Source organism: Panthera leo, chromosome B3 (assembly GCF_018350215.1).
Source record: "Panthera leo isolate Ple1 chromosome B3, P.leo_Ple1_pat1.1, whole genome shotgun sequence".
Lineage (NCBI taxonomy): Eukaryota > Metazoa > Chordata > Mammalia > Carnivora > Felidae > Panthera > Panthera leo.
The window spans coordinates 37,940,240-37,959,651 of record NC_056684.1 but is presented as its reverse complement, the minus strand read 5'-3'; the positions used below and the strand labels follow the sequence as shown (position 1 = coordinate 37,959,651).

General features: G+C 40.4%; 1 protein-coding gene across 15 annotated transcripts in view; it reads left to right on the top strand.

The window, feature by feature from the left end:
* The window catches only part of IQCH (IQ motif containing H), a 210,637-nt gene that overhangs the window by 46,770 nt on the left and 144,455 nt on the right, over positions 1–19,412 (top strand). The window contains exon 6 of one of the 15 annotated variants that reach the window (XM_042941635.1): positions 875–1,753. The exons of 12 other annotated variants lie outside the window; for them this stretch is intronic. In XM_042941635.1, coding sequence (XP_042797569.1) covers positions 875–886 — 12 coding nt within the window. In that variant the 3' untranslated portion in view covers positions 887–1,753. Of the gene's footprint in view, positions 1–871; positions 1,754–19,412 lie in introns of those variants that run through there. 2 more of the 15 variants (XM_042941638.1, XM_042941633.1) reach the window with 2 other exon arrangements.

The following is a 19,412-nucleotide window of genomic DNA, read 5'->3' as shown; positions in this document are numbered from 1 at the left end:
CATTATTCTGCACCTGGGTGGCTCAGTCGGTTAAGTGTCTGACTTCGGCTCAGGTCATGATCTTGCGGTTCGTGGGTTTAGGTCCCACATCACTCTCTGTGCTGAAAGCTCAGAGCCTGGAGCCTGCCTTGAGTTCTGTGTCTCCCTCTCTCTCTGCCCCTCCCCTGCTTGTGCTCTTTCTCTCTGTATCTCAAAAATAAATATTAAAAAAATTTTTAAACATTATTCTGCATAGGGGTCTATAGGACCAAAGGGGTCCATGATCCCCCCAAATTAGAACTCCCTATGATAGATTTCCTTTTCTTTTATACAAACATCCAGTATGGGGCAAATTATGTATCAGAACAAAGAAGTATCCTAAAAACTCTGTGTTCTTTATGGATAAAAGACCTACTTCTTTAGTTGATGGTATAGGAAACCTACCAAAAAGTGGATAGATCTGCAGATTTTCATAAGAATTGCATCTTCATGAGTGAAAATATAAAACTTCGTTCTCTCATCTAACTACTGTGGCTTTTCCATTGCAAGCAGGAAAATGGAACCACTACACAAGAGGTAATATTTGCATTATTATAGTGAGCATTCTGCTTAGGATGAAGCAGAAGAAAAATACTATAGCAAGTAGCACAGTAGCATTAGCCACAAGAGAAATGGGCCTAATAGAATTGTTTTTATCATGGCCCAGGTTAATTATCCACTGAGAGATACTTGGAATGAATAAATACAATTGCTGTGTTCTCCAATATTCTAACCCATTGTACCTTAAACTGTACTTGAATTCAAGTATACATTCTTAGCCTTTTAAAACCTCATTGGTAGAACAGAAGTAAGTACCCATAGACGAGAGTAACTCACCCTATACTTTCTTTAGAAGCATCACCTCTGAAGCAGAATGTGTAATCGAAGCCCAGAAGATATCTATTTGGAGGAAATCCTTCTCATTAGCCTGTAAAGGTGGGACAATATGCCACCAAAATACCCAATTTGTATAGTCTTTTGATTTCCATCTCTATTTGCAATGAAGCCTGAATAAATCTGTTTATGGTTGGCAACTGTGAGGTCTGGAAGCAGCCATGAGCTCTTCAGTGGAAAGAACCAGAGGCCAAGAGGAGACTCAGAAGACATGGGTGCTAACTGGTCCCATGCCACTGCTATAAGCTCCATGCTATCAAGGGAACAACACTTAGTCTCTAAGGACTGGGATTCCCCATCTGTATCCTGAGAAGACAAATTGGCTGTTCTGAGTCGTCGCTGGGACCACGGCGCTGATTCTGCGTCTCCCAGATCAATGAAAGCTACACGGGTGCCTTGGAGAACTGCCAGTCTCTCAGGGGAGACAACGTAGTGATGGGTGTAACCGCTGGGGGGAGGCCTGCGTCAAAACAGGCCTTGGAGGAGCTGGTGGGCATGGCTGAGAGAAGAGGGCCATGCAGTTGCAGCGCTGGAAGCCACACAAGCAAAGGCAGAGGTGGAGAAGAATGAGTAACAGAGGGTAGCCTGGAGCTTCGCCTAACCATCTCGAATTTTTATAAAGGGAAAACCAAAAGATGTGGTTGGACAGGTACGGCCAATTGATGGTTGGCCTTGAAAGGGCTACTGAAATCTAATTGTGTGATCTCAGCCTCGATCATAAGAAGAAGGGCTGAAGGCAGTTTCTGAAATTAGATCACTTCTCCAGATTCTCTAACTGAATGGCAGCTTTAGAATTCTCCTGAACAATCTCTCTCCCTTGATGTCTTCATTGGTTATTAAACTTTATTTCCTCTCCTTTCGGCTATAAAGATTTCTTGAATAGCATTATCTAGCATTGTCTCTTGAACTTGTTCAGTGTTCATGAAATGGCCTATTTAGATTTCCACAGACAGCCTTCCCCCTGACCATTTACATACAACTCTATCCCTGTCATACGAGTGGCCACTCAGAGCTGCCAATCTAGCTGGATGGCTGGGCTTTCTGTCCAGATGCTGAGTACTTCCCCACTACTTTCTAGGACTCTATTGGAAACCCATCCCTAATTCCCACGTCTCACATCTTCCTCCCCAGTGTTAGTCCAAAGCAGGATCTGGGGCCAGATTTCTGGAGGCAAGAGAGCCAGTTGGAGCACAGGGGGTCACTGACTTCTCATATACCCTGTCTGCCCGCCCCTCCACTCCACCCTGTACCCCTTTGGCTGCACCCCCTCCCTTCCTCATTGCCAATTACCAGCCTCAGCACAGGACAGTGTGAGGTCTCCCCAATCTCACCCACTTACCAACTCTCTGTGGTCCCAGCTGCTCGTGCAACAAAATGTCCCAGGGGACTATCTTCATCTGAGTGTTTTCTAAAATACAGGTGTGTTTCCAAACTTATCAAAAGGAGTGTTCATGGGGTAGGCTTTCTTCTTCCTTTTTCTCTCTTTTCCAAGAAGTAAAAACCTTAAGAAAATGTCTAAAGTGTTCTTACTTACAACAGGAGTCACAAAAGTAAGTCTGCTGGGACAGGGCTGGTGAAAACAGACTGGGCGTAGAGCTGTCTTCATTATTGGAGCGCTGGGCTGCAGAGACCGGCCCTCCCTGGAGGAGGCAGCCACCTCAGCCCTAGCCCTGTGGCTGGGTTTTCGAGAGAAAGCTGGAAACGCGTGTTTGCGTTTTCGGCGAAATCTCTGGATTTGTAAATTCTTGCCCAGATAACTTAAAAAATCCTGTGTAGTTCAAAGAAACTAGTCTCGAGGCTGGCTATACCTGTATGGCAGGTCAGCAATTCGCAGCTTCAAGAGCCCTGTAAGACTATTAATTCGGGGCACCCCGGGGTGTGACCCGACCCTCAGCTTGACAGGATTAGAGATTCCATTTTGTCAGAGTTGGACCAGTCTCTTGAGTACAGCTGAACTCATAAGAGATCGACGTATAAACTGGAGTGCCACTTGATTTATTCTAAGGAGAGCTATAATGGTTGGACGAGCCTGGATGTTCAGGTCAACCCGATCTGGTGAGCACATTGTATCCTTCTTAGAAAGCTATACGGAAGGCGCAGTGAGAAGGCTGCTTAGCGGACAGGGGAACTGACTGAGGGTAATTAGTTGGACGATCTTCATGGTGAGCAGCATCACACATTTATAGTCTGATGCATCCATCTGTGAAGCTGCTCCTGCCAAAGGAATATGAATCAATCCCTGTGGAGAGTGCTTTATGGACGCTAAGAAATTCCGACTCTCTGATTCAACTTTTTATAATAAATAGCTACTACCTGCTTGGACTGGACGAATTACACTGCATTGTGCTGAGCTTCTGATATCCATGCCCACATGGATCCCAGTGGAGGGAGTGCTCTTCCTCCCATCTTACTGATAAAGAAGCCGAGGCTTAGAGAAATTAAGTTCCTTGCTCCAGTCATGCAATTAGTAAGTGGTACGGCCCGGATTCAAACCCAGGCCTATCTGATATTAGAGCCTCTGTTCTTAACCACTGCCTTCCTTTTTACTAATTTCCTACTGTAACAGGCCACTCGCCTTCAGGTGATATCTCGCTTCTCTGGTAACACTAGTTACGCTACATTCCTGTCGGGGGCTTGGGTCTTTTAAAGCAGTTTATGCCTGGGGCTGACCGCATTGATCATGTACTCATGTTTTTTAGCTTAACACTCAGAGCTGGGGAGAGAAGTGGGGGGAACGCATCTCCCTGTCACTGCTCTTTCTATCTAAGTGACTGTAGTACCCACAGCAGGAGAGAAACCCTGGCTGGAAGAAAGAGTATGCATCAAGAGGAGAAAGAGAAAGCCGAGAAGAGAGGTGGGAAGGAACCGGTCTGTAATACAAAGTATCCTCAGGGATTTCCCGGTGGGATACCCTGCTTCCCTATCTCCCCATGGTTCTCAAGCCACTGGGGCCACTTGCAGCAAGGGAATTCCCCTTTCCCCGTGCCTGGCTGGTGAGGGGCCCAGATACAGCTGGTGGTTAGGTTCATTTGCACTAATATCTCCCATGAGCTTGCCTGGGGACCTCACCCCACTTTGTTTAATACGTTCCTAAGAAAATTCTCTTCTGAGTCTCAAAATGCCGTTTTCCATTTCTAACTGCAAAGGGGTTGATCCTCGTAGGAAGTTACCAGGAAGCGTTGTAAAGTGCAAACAGGCAGGGACCCAAGAGAGGGAGCTGACCACAGAGAAAATACCGTCCCAACATCTTCTTCTCAACCCATTTAAAGATGTACTGGATACCCAATACTGGATTCATTTAATATCACCATAATTTAGGGGGAAAGAGGATTGACTCTTTCAGTCAAGAATTTTCAAAACTGTAACCCTCTTAGTTATGGAGTTATCATTTAATCTAAAACATTGCAATCCCAGGGGAAGATATCACCATTTCCCCACACACTCGTGTTTATCATTCCATTTGCCCATAGTTTCAAGTGTGGAACGTCAACTTCCATAGAAGGAAAGATAGTTCTCCCACCAACTCCATTTTCTAATCTCGAACACTCGCAGGACACCTAGCTGTGCTTTTGCTATAGGCTGCATGTGAAGCTGAAATGTATTACCTGCCCAGGACACTACATTTTAAGTAAGAGCCGGCATTTCTGAGTGCTTCTCCATGCTAGGCATGGTGGTAAGTACAACAGACACAAGTTGTCTCATGTAATCTTCACAGTAACCCTGCAAGTTGGGTACTATTTTACCACTTGCATTTTATATTTGGGGAAACTGAGGCAAAAGTGGCTAAATAACTTGCCCAAAGTCACACAGCTACAAGTCAAAGGGCCATAATTCGAACTCGCCAGCCTGATTTCCAGGTTAGCATTCTTAATTCTTATTCTATGCTCCCTGCAGGTGGCTTTGAAGATGATGACTTTGACCTGCACCGAGCCAAAAATGGCTCCCTTGATGACCAAGGAATTTGCCGGAGAAATTTCTCCACCTTGGTCTGGGAATAGAAGTAAAAGATCAAATTACTCAGTTAAGAGGCTATATTAACCCAAGGATCAGAAAAGGGGAGCTGGTTCTTTCCTACCCCCCCCCCCCGCCAGGTTTATTGAGATATAATTGAGAATAATATTGTGTAAGTCTAGGGTGTCCAATGTCATGATTTTGTACACATATATACTATACTGTGAAACGATTACCACCTCTATCACCTCACATAATTACCTTTCATGTGAGTGTATGTGTTGTGAGAACAGTTAAGGTCTACCCTCTAGAGCTGAGGCTTTTAAAGATGGACACTTACTTCAGTTAGACTGTAAACTCCTTTGAGAACAGGGAACCTATCTCCAACATCAAACGTGGTGGCAGATCTGGTAAGAATCCAGTACGAATTTGCTGTTGGCTGGTGTGTATGTGGTCAATGACTTTGAATAACAACTTGGTAAGGACCTCTGCAATTGAGTTAGGCTGTGTGAAGTTAATGTAAAGAATGAAATGCCACGTACCTCATTTGGCTATATTTGTAACGCTCTCCTCTTTTCCGCCATAAAAATATCTCCCCAGATCTCTTCAGGTAGAATTTTATTTTCCCTTCCCTAGATCATCATAGAGTGCTTTTAAAGCTTTACACATTATGCCTCGAATTTACTGAGCCACATCAAAGAGCAACTGAATAAATAAAAATACATCATATTCCTGAAAAGGAAAAATGATTATAATAAAAACTTCCAGTTGTTTCCAAATTAATATTTATATCTAATGTAATTTCAATCCAAAAACTTATGGGTTTTATTTGGTTTGTGTGGAATATTAATTCTTTTCCACTTGCTAGTGTTCATCATCTTGAAAAATAAATGGGCAAAAGCTTCAGGACTTTTTTTCTCTAAAGAAGATTAATGAAGGTAAATTTTTCATACAACTTGTTAAAACATATGATAACATTAACATAATTATAATAGCATCCTACAGATAGAAAAATTAACAGACCAGTGGAATAAAAAAATGAGCACGGATATTGACCTTACTGTAAAAAAATAAGTTTGAATGTAGGAAAGGTGTAAGTTGGTGGGGAAGGGAGGGATAGTTAGATGTGTGGGGCCAAGTTACTGGACTAATGTGTTGGAAAGAGAGCACTCAGTTAACTCCTAACTTTACATCCTAAACCAAAGAAAACTCCTGATGGGTTAAAGTAAAATGTTTAAAAAAAAAATAAGAAAACTATGAAAAGAGAACTATTTTTCAGGTTAGCCAAAGGAAGATTTTTTAAAACACCATAACGTCACATAATATTAACAATCCCCTTTATACGAAAAGTCCACATTCATATTGGACCCCAATCCTGAATCAGTCACTAACTTCTATGTGATTTGGGGGCAAACGACTTACATTCCTTGGGCCTTAGTTTGTTCAGTTGTAAATTTAGGGCGTTGATCACACCATCCCTAAGATTTCTTCTAGTTCCGACAGCCCAGGATTCTAATTCTGAGCAAAATCGATTCCCTTTGGTTCCCTTCCTTTCCCTTTTCTGACCAACACGACCTATGAAACAGAAAAGCAGACCAGGTGAAACTGGTTTCTCTTCTGACCGTGGAAACGAAGTTCACAGGAGGTGTTGATGTTTTTCTTTTTGCAATTATGCATTTCGCCAAGCATCTGTGGAGTACCTGTTATGTGCCTGATGCTGTCACCGCCTGACTTTTATGTGTCACCACCTAACTTTTATGTGTCACCACCTATAATACTCAGGGCATGTTGGAGAGATCACTATTCCCATTTCACAGATAAGAACTTCAGGGCATAGAGGTTAAGGCATATGACCAAGCCATATAATTAATATGTGGCTCACTCAGAATTTGGGCTTGTATTTTCTTCTGACATTGTGATTCAGAGTCTAGGAAAATTATCCCAAGAGAAATTGCAGGCAAAGGACAAAGTCTTACACACACACACACACACACACACACACACACAATTACTAATAATATTCCTTACAAATCAGTTTCTCTAATTAACTAATGACTAAAGTTGTATTTTTTAAACAAGCTTAATTTATATCTAGGGTTAATTCTGTCACTGACTTAAGCAGAAATATCTGAACTGGAAGCGTTCCTAGCCTGCTTTCAGGTTTGCTTAGGCGTCTCTTCCGCAGGGTTTACTGATACAGCATAGAAATTATGGCAAAGCCCAGTGGAGTCATTGAACTGAAAGTCTCAATACTGCTCAGGAAGGGATGCCAAATTAAATAAAAAGAGCCCCAGCAGTTCTGCAGCTGTGTGCCAAACCAACTGCTGGTATGAGGTAAATGAGGACCAAACTTCCTCTCACTTGTGACCCTTGCCGGTATTTAAACACCAATGCCCGGAGACCAGCACACTGTTCTACAATAACGGAATACATCGCAATAGCAAACATCATTATGATAAATAATAAACCCATTCACAAAGTCTTTCTTAGGTCTTAACTCAAAGGACCGCCATTTAAACTCGCTTCCTCTCATGGGCCCCAAGTAAAGGTTGAGGCGATCTATTCTATCTAAGTATCAATGCGTGATCTGCAGCCCTAGGTTACAGAAAGATTGCATAGAACACAGAGGTCCTCCAGCTGCTTTCTTTTCATATCTAGTGACAATGTTGGAGCGGTAGTGTGGTATAATATCCACCAATATGCCAAAATCACAAAGGTAAGCAACTCAAGCCATTCTTTCTTCTTGTATGAGATGTAACAGACATGTAGATGAAATCCCAGTACTTTATTGTTCTCTTGTAATCATTTTCCAGAACTTTTTTTTTTTTTTGAGAGAGGGAGAGAGAGAATCTCATGCAGGCTCCATGCTCAGCACAGAGCCCGACATGGGGCTTGAGCCCACGACCCTGGGATCATGACCTGAGCTGAAATCAAGAGTCAGAGGCTCAACCGACTGAGCCACCTAGGCGCCCTGCTTTTCCAGAATTTTTAAATTTCTACCAGAATGTTACAAAGAAATGCTGTTACATTTATAGAGAAAAAGAACGACAGGAAGTAATTAGACTTCTATTTGTTAGTCCGAATCCACCAGAAAATCCCTGAGTCCAGTGTGTTTCAGGCTCCTTTGAAGAAACGTTTTACAAAAAACCAAGCTCTCCCTTATCTTTAAATTTTGAGGTATGGCCTGATACTAACAAATCACAGCAATGACCGTTGTTAGCTATGCATTAATTCCTTGTCCAGAATACTGGTTCCTTGGAATGACAATAGGTGTTCCATGAAAGAAAGAGTTTTGTGGTCCCATAAAAATGAGAAATGTGAGGTTGAAGAGAGTCAGACTGACCTTCACACACTTAGGCCACCTGGAGTCACTGACTCACTGGTGCCCATCATGAACCTCTAGGAGGAGGGTAGCCAGTGCAGTTAGTTTTGCCCAAACTTCCTCAGACCCTTCTCGGCAGAACAGCTCCTAGAACTATATTCAGAGGAATGCACCTCGGGAAGTTTTGCTTAAGTGCTGGATTTGAAGTATTTTCGATGGAAAAAATTGTAGACGATACTACATATTTTCCTTTCTTAGTCTCATTTTATTGGAATCTAGTATTTTCTTGGAGGCTTTGGGACATCATAACAAACTCCACTCGTTTTTGTTTTTTTTATGTGATGTGCTATACGGGGCCTGTGAGGTGTACAGATGCTCACACCGCAGACTTCAGTGTTTTCAACGTGATATTTCCTCTGGAGTCTCCTCCAGGATCCTCTCCGCTCACCTCACCCTTCAAGTCTGTTCCCAACCCCATGGTCACTGCTGCTACTAACTACCCTTGCCTCGTCCTAAGACCCCTTCCAGTTCTGAGAACTACAACCCTCCATATGCCTTTTCCTTCCTCCTTCCCTTCCTTCTTTTCTTCCTTCCTCCCTTCCTTCCTCTCTTCTTTCCTCCCTTTCTCCCTTCCCTCCTTCATTTCTTCCCTCCCTTCCTCTACCTCCTTCCCTTTCTCTTTTACCTTCAATATTGGCAATTTCTGCTTTCTCTTTTTTCTCTATCACTCTTGCTGGGATTTTCCAATTTTATTAATCTTTTCTAAGAATCACTTTCTCTATTTTTCTCTATTATTTGTTTTCTATTTCATTGATTTCTCCTCTTATCTTTTTTATTCCCTTACTCTGACTTATATTGAGTGTATTTTACTCTTTTTTTTTTTTTATATTAAGACTCCTTAAGGTAGAATCTTAGATGATTGATTTTTGGCTTTTCTTCTTTTCTAATGTAAGCATTTAGGATGATAAATTTTCCTCTCAACAGTGTTCTAGCTGCATCCCACAAATTTTAATATGTTGCATTTTTATTACCATTCAGTTCAAAATTCCCCGAGTGATTATTTCTTTGGCTCATGTAGAGCCACCCTTATGTAGAAGGGTGTTGACTTAGTTCTCTCATTCTTATTGAATTCTGATTTAATTCCATCAGGGTCAGAGAACATACTCTGTAAGCTTTAAACTTTTGAAGTTGTTTGAGACTTATTTTATGGTCCAGGATATAATTCATTTTGGTGAGTGTTCCATGTACATTTGAAAAGAATGTGTATCCTACAGTGGTTGGTTGTAGTGCTCTATAAATATCGATTAGTTCAAGGGGGCTGATCTTGATCTAATACTCAGATATTCTATATCCTTACTGATTTTTAAAAATCTCTTTGTTCTACAAATTACCGAGGGGGAATTTTTAAATCTTCAACTCTGATTGAAGGTTTATCTACTACTTCCTTTAGTTCTGATGATTTTTGTTTTATGTATTTTGTGTTAATGTTATTAGAGACATACATGTTTATGATTTTTATGTTTTCTTGGCTAATTGACCCTATTTCTCTTCCTCTTGGATAATAGTCCTTGTCTTAAAGTCTACTTTGTCTGGGGCACCTGGGTGGCTCAATCAGTTAAGTGTCTGACCAACTCAGGTCATGATCTCATGGTTCGTAGGTCTGAGCCCCACATCAGGCACTGTGTTGACAGCTCAGAGCCTGGAGTCTGCTTCAGATTCTGTGTCTCCCTCTCTCTGCCCCTGGCCCCCCTTCTCAAAAATAAACATTTTTTTTCAAAAGTCTACTTTATCTGATATTAATATAGCCACTCCCTCTTTCTTTAGCTTACTGTTTACATGGCATATCAACGTTTTGTTGATGTTGTCACTTCAACCTGTGTCTTTAAAATTCACTTCTTATTGATAGCATATCATTTTATCTTGGGTTAAAATTCAGTCTGATAATCTCTGCTTTTTAATTAGAGTGTTTAGTCTGTTTTCATTTAATGCAATTATTGACATGGTTTGATGTAGAAAAACTATTTTTCTACTTGTTTTTTATTTTTACCATCTCTTTTTTGTTCCTTTGTTGTCTGCCTGACTTAGGATTATATAATTTAAATTTTTTTAATATTCTGTTTTATTGACTTTTGAACCATACCTCTTTGTGTTATTTTTAGTGGTTGCTCTAGGAATTACAGTATGCATCCTTAACTTATTATAGTTTCCTCAGAGTTAATATTGCACCAGTTCACATACAATGTAAGGAACTTACAACCATAGAATTTCATTTACCCACCTCCTTGTGTTATTGTTGTCATGTGATTTACATATATTGTAAACTGCACAGTATGTTATAATTTTTTGCCTTAAATAGCCAATTGCCTTTCAGAGAAACTAAGAGAATAAAAACACATAGTATTTTATATTTACCATAGACATCTAAGTTTCCGTCTTGTGTCATTTTCTGTCAGCCTAAAAAATCTTCCCGTAAGCATTTCTTGCCTGCTGAAGGCAATGTAACACATGCCTGCTGGTGACGCATTGTTTTCTTTTGCCAAAAAAAGTATTTATATTGCCTTTATGTCAAATTTTGGGTTGCCAGAGTTTTTCTGTGGTTTTTTTTTCAATGCTTTAAAGTTTCATCATTTCTAATAAGTCAGCCATCATTTGAATCGTTGATTCCCTCTATATAATGGGTCTTCTTTTTTTTTTCCTGGATGCTTTCAAGTTTTTCTCTTTGTCTTTAGCTTCCAGGGGGGTTGATTGTGTTTATCCTGCTTGAGCTCCTAGGATCTGTAAGTTTATGTTGTCCAGAAAACTGGGAGACATTTTGGCCACTATTTCTTTAAGTATTTTCCTCTACATTTCTCTCTTTCCTCTCTTTCTAGGACTTCGATTGAATACAAATTTTACAACATGATATTGCCCATAGGTTTCTGAAGATCTGTTCTTTTTAAAATAATTTTTTCTTTCTGTTCTTCAGGTTAGATAGTATCTATTGATTTTTCTTCAAGCTGACTACCATATCCAATAAACTTTTCATTTCAGGTATTACACTTTTTAGTCCTAGAATTTCCATTTGTTTCTTTTTCTATAGTTTTCATTTCTCTACCAAGATTTTCCATCTGTTAATTAATTACGATCATATTTCCCTGAAGGTCCTTAAAGTATGTACAATAATAGCTTTAATGTTTTTATTTGCTAATTCTACCCTCTGAGTTATCTTGACAGCTGTTTCTTTTTTTAGAACTATTAAAGTATGACCAATATACAAAAGCTGTACATATTTAATGTATGCAACTTGATGAGTTTGGAGACTACACATACACCTGTGAAACCATCACCACAATCTATATCATAAAGCATCACCTCCAAGATCTGTTTGTATTGACAACTGTTTCTCCTATATGAGCATTTTCCCATTTCTTTGTAAACATAGTAACTTTTTATTATTGTGAACATTATAAATGATGTGTTATGGAGACTCTGAATTCTGGTACCTTGCTCTCTGATGTGTTGATGCTTATTTAATACTGTAATAATCCATTTATGTAAATTCAAAAACAGAATAAGAATAGCTGGGAGTGGAATTCAGAATAGCGGTTACCTTCGGGTTGTGGTAGTGACTGACAAGGAGCATGAGAGAGGTCTTGGGGGTGCTTGCAATGCTCTGCTTCTTATTCTGGATGCTGGTTTCCCACAGTGTCTGCTTTGTTAAAATGTATCAACTGATGACCTTATGATTTGTGCCTTTTCAAAAATGAATGTTAGGGGGTGCCTGTGTGGCTTAGTCAGTTCAGCATCCCACTCTTGATTTCGGCTCAGGTTATGTTCTCATGGTCGTGAGATCAAGCCCCTCATCTGGTTCCATGGCCTCCACGCGGGGCATACAGCCTGCTTAAGATTCTCTCTGCCCCTTCCCACTTCTGTGTGCCACACATGCTTATACATGTGCACACGCTCTCTCTAAAAAAAATGAATGTTACATTCCAATAGAATGTTGAACAATTCCTGAGATGAGAAAAAGTTATGGTGTGCATCTCTACATAATAAGTCCTCACAGTGGCCTAATGGAAGATCAGCGATGCTGAATTTTATGCAAAATTGGATTATATAAATTTGCAATTCCATGATATAAAATGATAATATTGCATTATTGCTTTATACACAAAGTTTGAGGTAATTTAAATCCCCCCAAATGTAAAAAAAAAAAAAAAAGAAACAAACAAACTTTCATTTTTTCCAAAGCTGGTGCAGGCTGATTGAATTTGAGATATATTTATGCTGAAGTCTCCACAGAGAGACACCATCTGAATAAATAAAAAACACCTTGTACCATTAGGATGTAAACTCAGCACATGTAACAAATAACAGTGATTAAACACAGCAATGATGTTTTCTCACCGCACACAATTAATGGCTATATGGCAGCTCTGTACTTTCTTGTCATCTAAGATGGCTAAGGTGGCTGCTGGGCTCCTGCCATCATGTCTCTATCCCAACCAGAAGAATCAATGCAATTCCTGTAGCACTGGCCAGAATCTTGTCCCAAAGACAAATCAAGCTGCAAGGGAGGCTGAGAAATGTAATTTCTGCCTGTGTCACACGTTGAAGGCCAAGCAAAAGTCTTTGCCATTCCTGCCATTCACTGTCTGGCTGTCTCAAATTATGTGAGTTGAGATTTGACATGCTTCCAGGAAAAATTCCCTTCCATAAAATTCAGCTGCCCTGTAGCTAATAATATCCCTCTTTTCCAGAAGATAAAAAGGACACTCAAAGAAGTTAAATGACTTAACCCAGCACACTGCTGATTAAATGACAGAGGTAGGACTGAAATCCAGTGCTCCAAGCCCATGGTTTTTGCTTTTCTGCTATAGATACCTGTCCAGGGAGTTCTTCTAGCTCCAAGAATGCTGGAGAGTTTTTCTGACAGAAAGTGAGGCCCGGACTGTACCTATGTTAAATGATGCTAAGAAAGGAATGAAGAGGGGAACAGAGTGATAGGGCTTTACCATGAGGACAGGAGTAGAGCTACTGACCTAAGCTGTGTTTGGCTTGAAAAGTTCGAGAACTCGGAAAGCAAGAAAATAGAGTAAAAAAGCCCTGGGTCATGAAGCAGTGATGTGCCCTTTTCGCTCTGCCTCTATTGGGCAGATGAGATGTGTGTCCTAGCCACTTTCCCTTCTGGATCTTTAGTGTGCCGTCCATAATATAGGGAGGAGGGCTGAGGCAGGACTGCAGAATACGGTCATGCAGGGTTGTATAATGCGGCTGTGTAGGTTTAAATTCACCCAGCAGAAGATTCTGGAGCAGAGTAGAGCGGTACAACACAGCTCCAATTCTACCCCCTTCCTGCCCCTCAGAAACGAAATACCATTGGTAAATTATCAAAATATTGAGATTCTCAGAAATAGTACAAAATCTGGAGAGAAGACAAGCAAGCAAGCAAGCATCCTTACCTTTTTTTCTCTTTTGACAAGGGGACGTGGAAGAAAGAGGTGAAATTGGAGAGCAAACAATGTCTGATTCTTCCAGAGAGAAGTGAAGTCTTTAGGCTTCTACTGAAATGATCCAAAACCCCTGGGGCTAGAGGGAGGGAGGGAGGGATTCATCCTCAACTAAGGAGAGCAAACCCTGATATAGGATGTTCATCAAAACCTCAGGAGAGGGGAGAGAGCCTGCATATTTTAACAGAGACTGTATGTATCCTAAAATGGAGGCTTCCCTGAGCCAGGCCCTCAGGTAACAGAAAGGTACAGGAGACCCAGAGTACCTGCTTCTCATGTGGGAAAGAAAACACACTGGTAGCAGACTACGGGGGAGGAGATGCTACATCAAAGCAAGCAGATGATCTGGGCAGAGCTGCCCAAGAATATACAAGGGGGAAAGAAATGATACAGCCACTACGCTGATTTATTATATAAATGCCAGTATCTCACCCACAGCTAACAAAAAGAGAGGAAGAGGAAGGGGGGAGGGAGAACTATGGGCTGCAAAAGACAAAGCCTAACCTAGAAAAAAATATAACTCAAGGAACAGAAGGAATTTTCTCACCATTTCTTCATATTATAGCACAGCTTGCTAGGAACATAAATTAAGTAAAACTAGAGCTCATCCATGAGATGATAAAATAGAATGAGATAAAAGGGAGGTTGCAGACATAAGGAAACAAATTGAATACCAAAATACTTTATGGAACTAATAAATAAACTATAAATAGGAAGAACAGAACAGACACTGCGGAACACTGAAATATGGGCGTGGAGAAAAGACTGTAAGCACAGCAAACGCAACGGAAAAAGACAAAGGAAATTAATTAGAAGCTAATAGATATGCATAGTAGTTCGTTACAAGCTAAGCTGCTGTAACAAAGAAATCCGAAAATGTAATGCCATAAATAGATCAATTTATTTCTTGTTCACAAAACAGTCCACACATGAAAAGTCTAAGGCTCACAGGATGACTCTGCTTCCTTCTCTCTAGAGGCTGTAGCATCTCGTTCCTGTGGTTACAGACACTCTCGTTCCAGTGGTTGAAACTGGCTCCTCTCTACCCTTTCAGCCCATAGGAACGATAAAGATAGTCCAGGGTAGGCATTCTAAGGAGATGGCCCAGAGGTTACACTTACCACCGCTGCCTACGTCTTACTGGTCTGATTTTGGTCACATGTCCACCCTTAGCCACACTGGAAAATGTAGTCTGCGACTGGATAGCCATATGCTCAGCTAAAATCAGGGTGTTCTATTCTAAAATGAACCAGGAGAGAAGTGAATCATTAGGAACCGCAACATGAAAGGTAAAGATGAGCCAACACTTAATGACACTTGGTATCTCTAAGAGAGAACCCAGCAAAAGAGAAGACATAGCCAATGATATGATGGAAGAAAATTTTCCAGAGATGAAGAAAGAACAAAATCTACAGGTGGAAAGAAAGCACTGAATCCCAGGAAAATTTGATTTTGAGTGTTACGGAATAAAGGTTTTCTAGTTAAGCGCCTGAACTTCAAAAACACAGAATGTTTCACACATGAAGGCAGAAAGAAAAATCACTGACAAGGGGTGAAGGATGAATCAAGCCGGCATCAGATTTCACAATATTCATGGTAGAAGACAATGTGTCAGTGTCTGCAAAGTTTTGAGAAAAAAAAAAAAAAAAGGATGACCCCAGATGTAATTCAAGTATAACTACCCATGAACACTTGTTAGAAAGAACTGCTTGATAACCAAAGGCAGGCGATTAAACAACCAATCAAAGTAAGTAACTCAAGCATAGAGAAGCCATAACGAAAGGACTGTTGGTGGCGCTGGATCCATTTATGTGTAGAATGGATGCTAAACAATCCCAGCAATTGTGGTTTCAAAACAGAATGTGGATATTATAAATCTGGGCAATGTAAAAATAATAATAAAACATTGGAAGGTGAGGGAGAGGGGATGCCAGTAGCAAGATAGTTCTAATGCTCTCATCTTTTGAAGATGGGATATGTTATTCAAATTTCAAACACGACTTTAGGGGCACTGGGGTGGCTCAGTCGGTTGGGTATCCGACTCTTGATTTCGGCTCAGGTCATGATCTCACGGTTCATGAGATCAAGCCCCGAGTCAGGCTCTGCACTGACAGCACAGAGACTGCTTGGGATTGTCTCTCTCCCTCTCTCTCTGCCCCTCCGTCTCTTTTTCTCTCTCTCAAAATAAATAAACATTTTTTAAAAACATGATTTTTAAAAATCTAAAGGTTTTTCATAATCACCTTTATTTCACTACAGGATGGGTATCTACAAGTTACTACCTGAGAGCTAACCACCTATTTCTGTACATAAAGTTTCATTAGAACACAGCCCAACCCGTTTGTTTACATATTGTCTATGCTACTCATTGTCTATGCTACCTCTGTGCAGAGGAATCTTTTTCAACTCATAGGAATCTTGTGGTAAAGAAATATTGATTTGAGGTTTAATAATTTGTTGGGTTTAATTCAGCCTTCCCCCTCCTATTAAATTCATGTCAAAAATTAAGTTTAATAATGTAATATAAATCCTATTTTTATAAGATGATATATTAATCATTCCAAAGATGTCAGGGATAATGGATCACCTAACGATATTTGGCATGGTTTCTTAAACTTTCATCTTTGTGTTTTTCTACATTAATTGGAATCTTTATAATGAGCATATATCATTTTTACCAGAATAATAAAATAGAATGGTTTTTCTATTTGAAAACACTAGAAGCAAATATACCAAGATATTAACAATGATTAATTCTGGCTGGCAGGAATATGATTGCTATTTTCTTTTTTAAGCTTTTCCATATCTTTTAAATTTTGAAAAAGCTATTATAGCAGGTTTAGGCATAAAACGACAGAGTTTGGGAAATAGCAATGAAGTACCAGATATAGGGAACATTGTTCTATATATAGGATAGTCCATACCATTTCCAGCCTAAAATGTAAAGCATGATATAAAGGAGAAGCCAGAAGCAGAGGAAATTTGACTTCTGTTAGGCAATCAGCATATTCATGAAGCTGGTTTCTTTAATTTGCATTAATCTCCACCCACCATTGCATGCTTGTCCCCCACCCTACCCTTCTGGCGCACACACCATACTCCAGCCACACTGAGCTCCTCGTCTTCCGTGAAATCTTCATATGTCTGTATGCGATTCTACTTTGTCGCCACCATTCTTTCCCCCTATAATTGCAGCCTCTTCTCCACGTGATATAATTCAATGCTTCTCTTAAGACACAATTTAAATATCACAACCTTGAGTGCACATCAGAATCACCTGGGGGGCTTGATAAACAATACCAAGGCCGAGGCTCCAGTCCAGCTACTTGGATTTATTTGCCCAGAGTTGGGGCCCAGGCAGCAGGATTTCTTTCTTTCTTTTAATTAAAAGTTTTTTTAATGTTTTTATTTATTTTTGAGAGAGAGAGGGAGAGGAGGGAGGGGCAGAAAGCGAAGGGGATAGAGGATCTGAAGCAGACTCCGCACTGACAGCAGAAAGCCTGATATAGGGCTCGAATCCACAAATGAGAGATCATGACCTGAACCGAAACCAAGAGTCAGACACTTAACCAGCTGAGCCATCCAGGAGCCCCTAGGAAGCAGTATTTCTGAAAAGCTCCCTGAGTGATTCTAATATACAGCTCGGGTTGGTGTTCCAAAGCCTTCTGCAATGCCAGCAGGCAGAGTTAATTACTCCCTCTTTTGCACTCCCATTGCTCTTAGCTCTTCCATTCCTGGTGAAACTTAATGCTGATTGTATTAAAATTAGTGTTAGGTAGTAAGTGCTCAGTAAATGCTGAAGGTCATTACATGCCTTCTGCCTCCAAGCAAGCGAATGCAAAGTGGTTATCCTTACCATGGGAATGTGGCCGTAGAGTGGGCTTATGTTCCGCACCCAGCGACACTGTCCCTGGGATTTATTTCTGTAATCTTGAAAGGATGTCAACCTCCAGTGTAACCTTCTTCTCCATGTCCCTACACACACACACACACACACACGCACACGCACACACACACACACACACACATACACACACACAACCCTTGGGTCTGGCTTTTACATCGTTGAGATCTATGCAATTGAAACCATTAAAGAAAGCATTATGAATGTGCTGACTGCCTGGCAGAATCTGAATATCATCTGCCTTCCACCCTTTGTGTTTTTATGTCGGATCCTGTGACTTTGGCTTTCAAGAGCAGGTTGTCAGGTGTACTTTGTCAAAGGCTTTCAGAAAATCCAGATAAATGATGCTCTATGCTCTGAAACTGCCAAACCTGTATTTTACATCTTCACAATGCTTGACAATTTTATTTAAGTGGAAACTTTCTTTCTTCCTCCAATTTACCTTTGCCTCCATGACCCTGGTATCAATCAGACAAGTGGAGACCCTTCCATCTCTGCTACCGAAAATCAGCTATACACAGGCCTTGTCTGGGGTACCGTACTTTGGGTGATTAGCTCAGCCTCCCTGATTAGGAAATCCTGGAGGCTACTCATGTCTGGAGGTGTGGTGGGTCAAGGAGAGCTGAGGATGAGAACGAGAACAAGGTGGATGGGCAAGATGGAAGTTCCAGAATAATACCACGTGCACATAAGCCCTCGCTGTCATTGAGGCAACGCCCATGGCAGTCTCCTTTCCTCCTCCAACTCACCTGGAAGGAAGATTGCACTGACAGCCTACTCTTTTCCTGTTAAAAAAAAAACCAAACAACCCTACTTATAGGGGTGCCTGGGTGGCTCAGTCAGTTAAGCCTCAGACTCTTAATTTTGGCTCAGGTCATGATATTACAGTTCGGGAGTTCAAGCCCCACATCAGGCTTTCAAGCCTACTTGCAATCCTCTCTCTTCTTCTCTCTCTGCCCCTCCCCCACTTTCCCTCTCTAAACAAACAAACAAATAAATAAATAAACACTAAAACAATTTTTAAACCCTAATCATAGTCATTTTAAACTCTGCTTACCAAACATTTGGTGTTCACAGTCTGGTAGCTGCTTACAGTTTCCCTTAAGCCCCGCATCCTGGCAGTGGGAGCCTAACACCTTTGTTCACACGGACATTTTTCAGCCAATAGATATTTATTTTGGAAAGTGATTTTCTCCACCCCAACCTCCAATCTTCATGAAATTTCCCTTTTGATTTCCTTGACCTTGATGAGCAAAACAAGGTATGGTACAACTGAGTCCAATGGCAAATTTCACTAATGTAAGATCAGATGAATCTTAAACTTGAATAATCTGTGTTTTTCTAGTATACTGTGTAACCTTAAACAAATCTACTAACCTTTCTGTCTTGGTTCTTTATGAGTCAAATAGCAAATTGTTACCTAGTTCCTTTAGAAGTTATGCAAATTAATTAATGTTTGGAAAATTTAAATCAGTCTATAAATACCAAACAGTGGCATCTTCCCTGCTGAGAGCACCCAGGTAATTCATAACGTCTTATAATAAAGGTAAGAATAGTATACTTGAGCTATACCATTAAATGTGATTTATATGAATACATATAGTCTTTAAAAGCTAGAAACCATTTAATAGAAAGAATTCATATTTCATGACTATAATAAAAGCATTTAATGACTTTAGAAAAGGTAATCATCTAGTGTAACTGATCTAGACATCAAGTCTTTAACTCTCTCTGAAATGTTCAAGAATACACTCAAAGTTCATTTTTAACCTGTTAATGTTGACTGATATATTTATCTTTAAATTCTCCCACTTTGCTCATTTTTTTTTGTTGT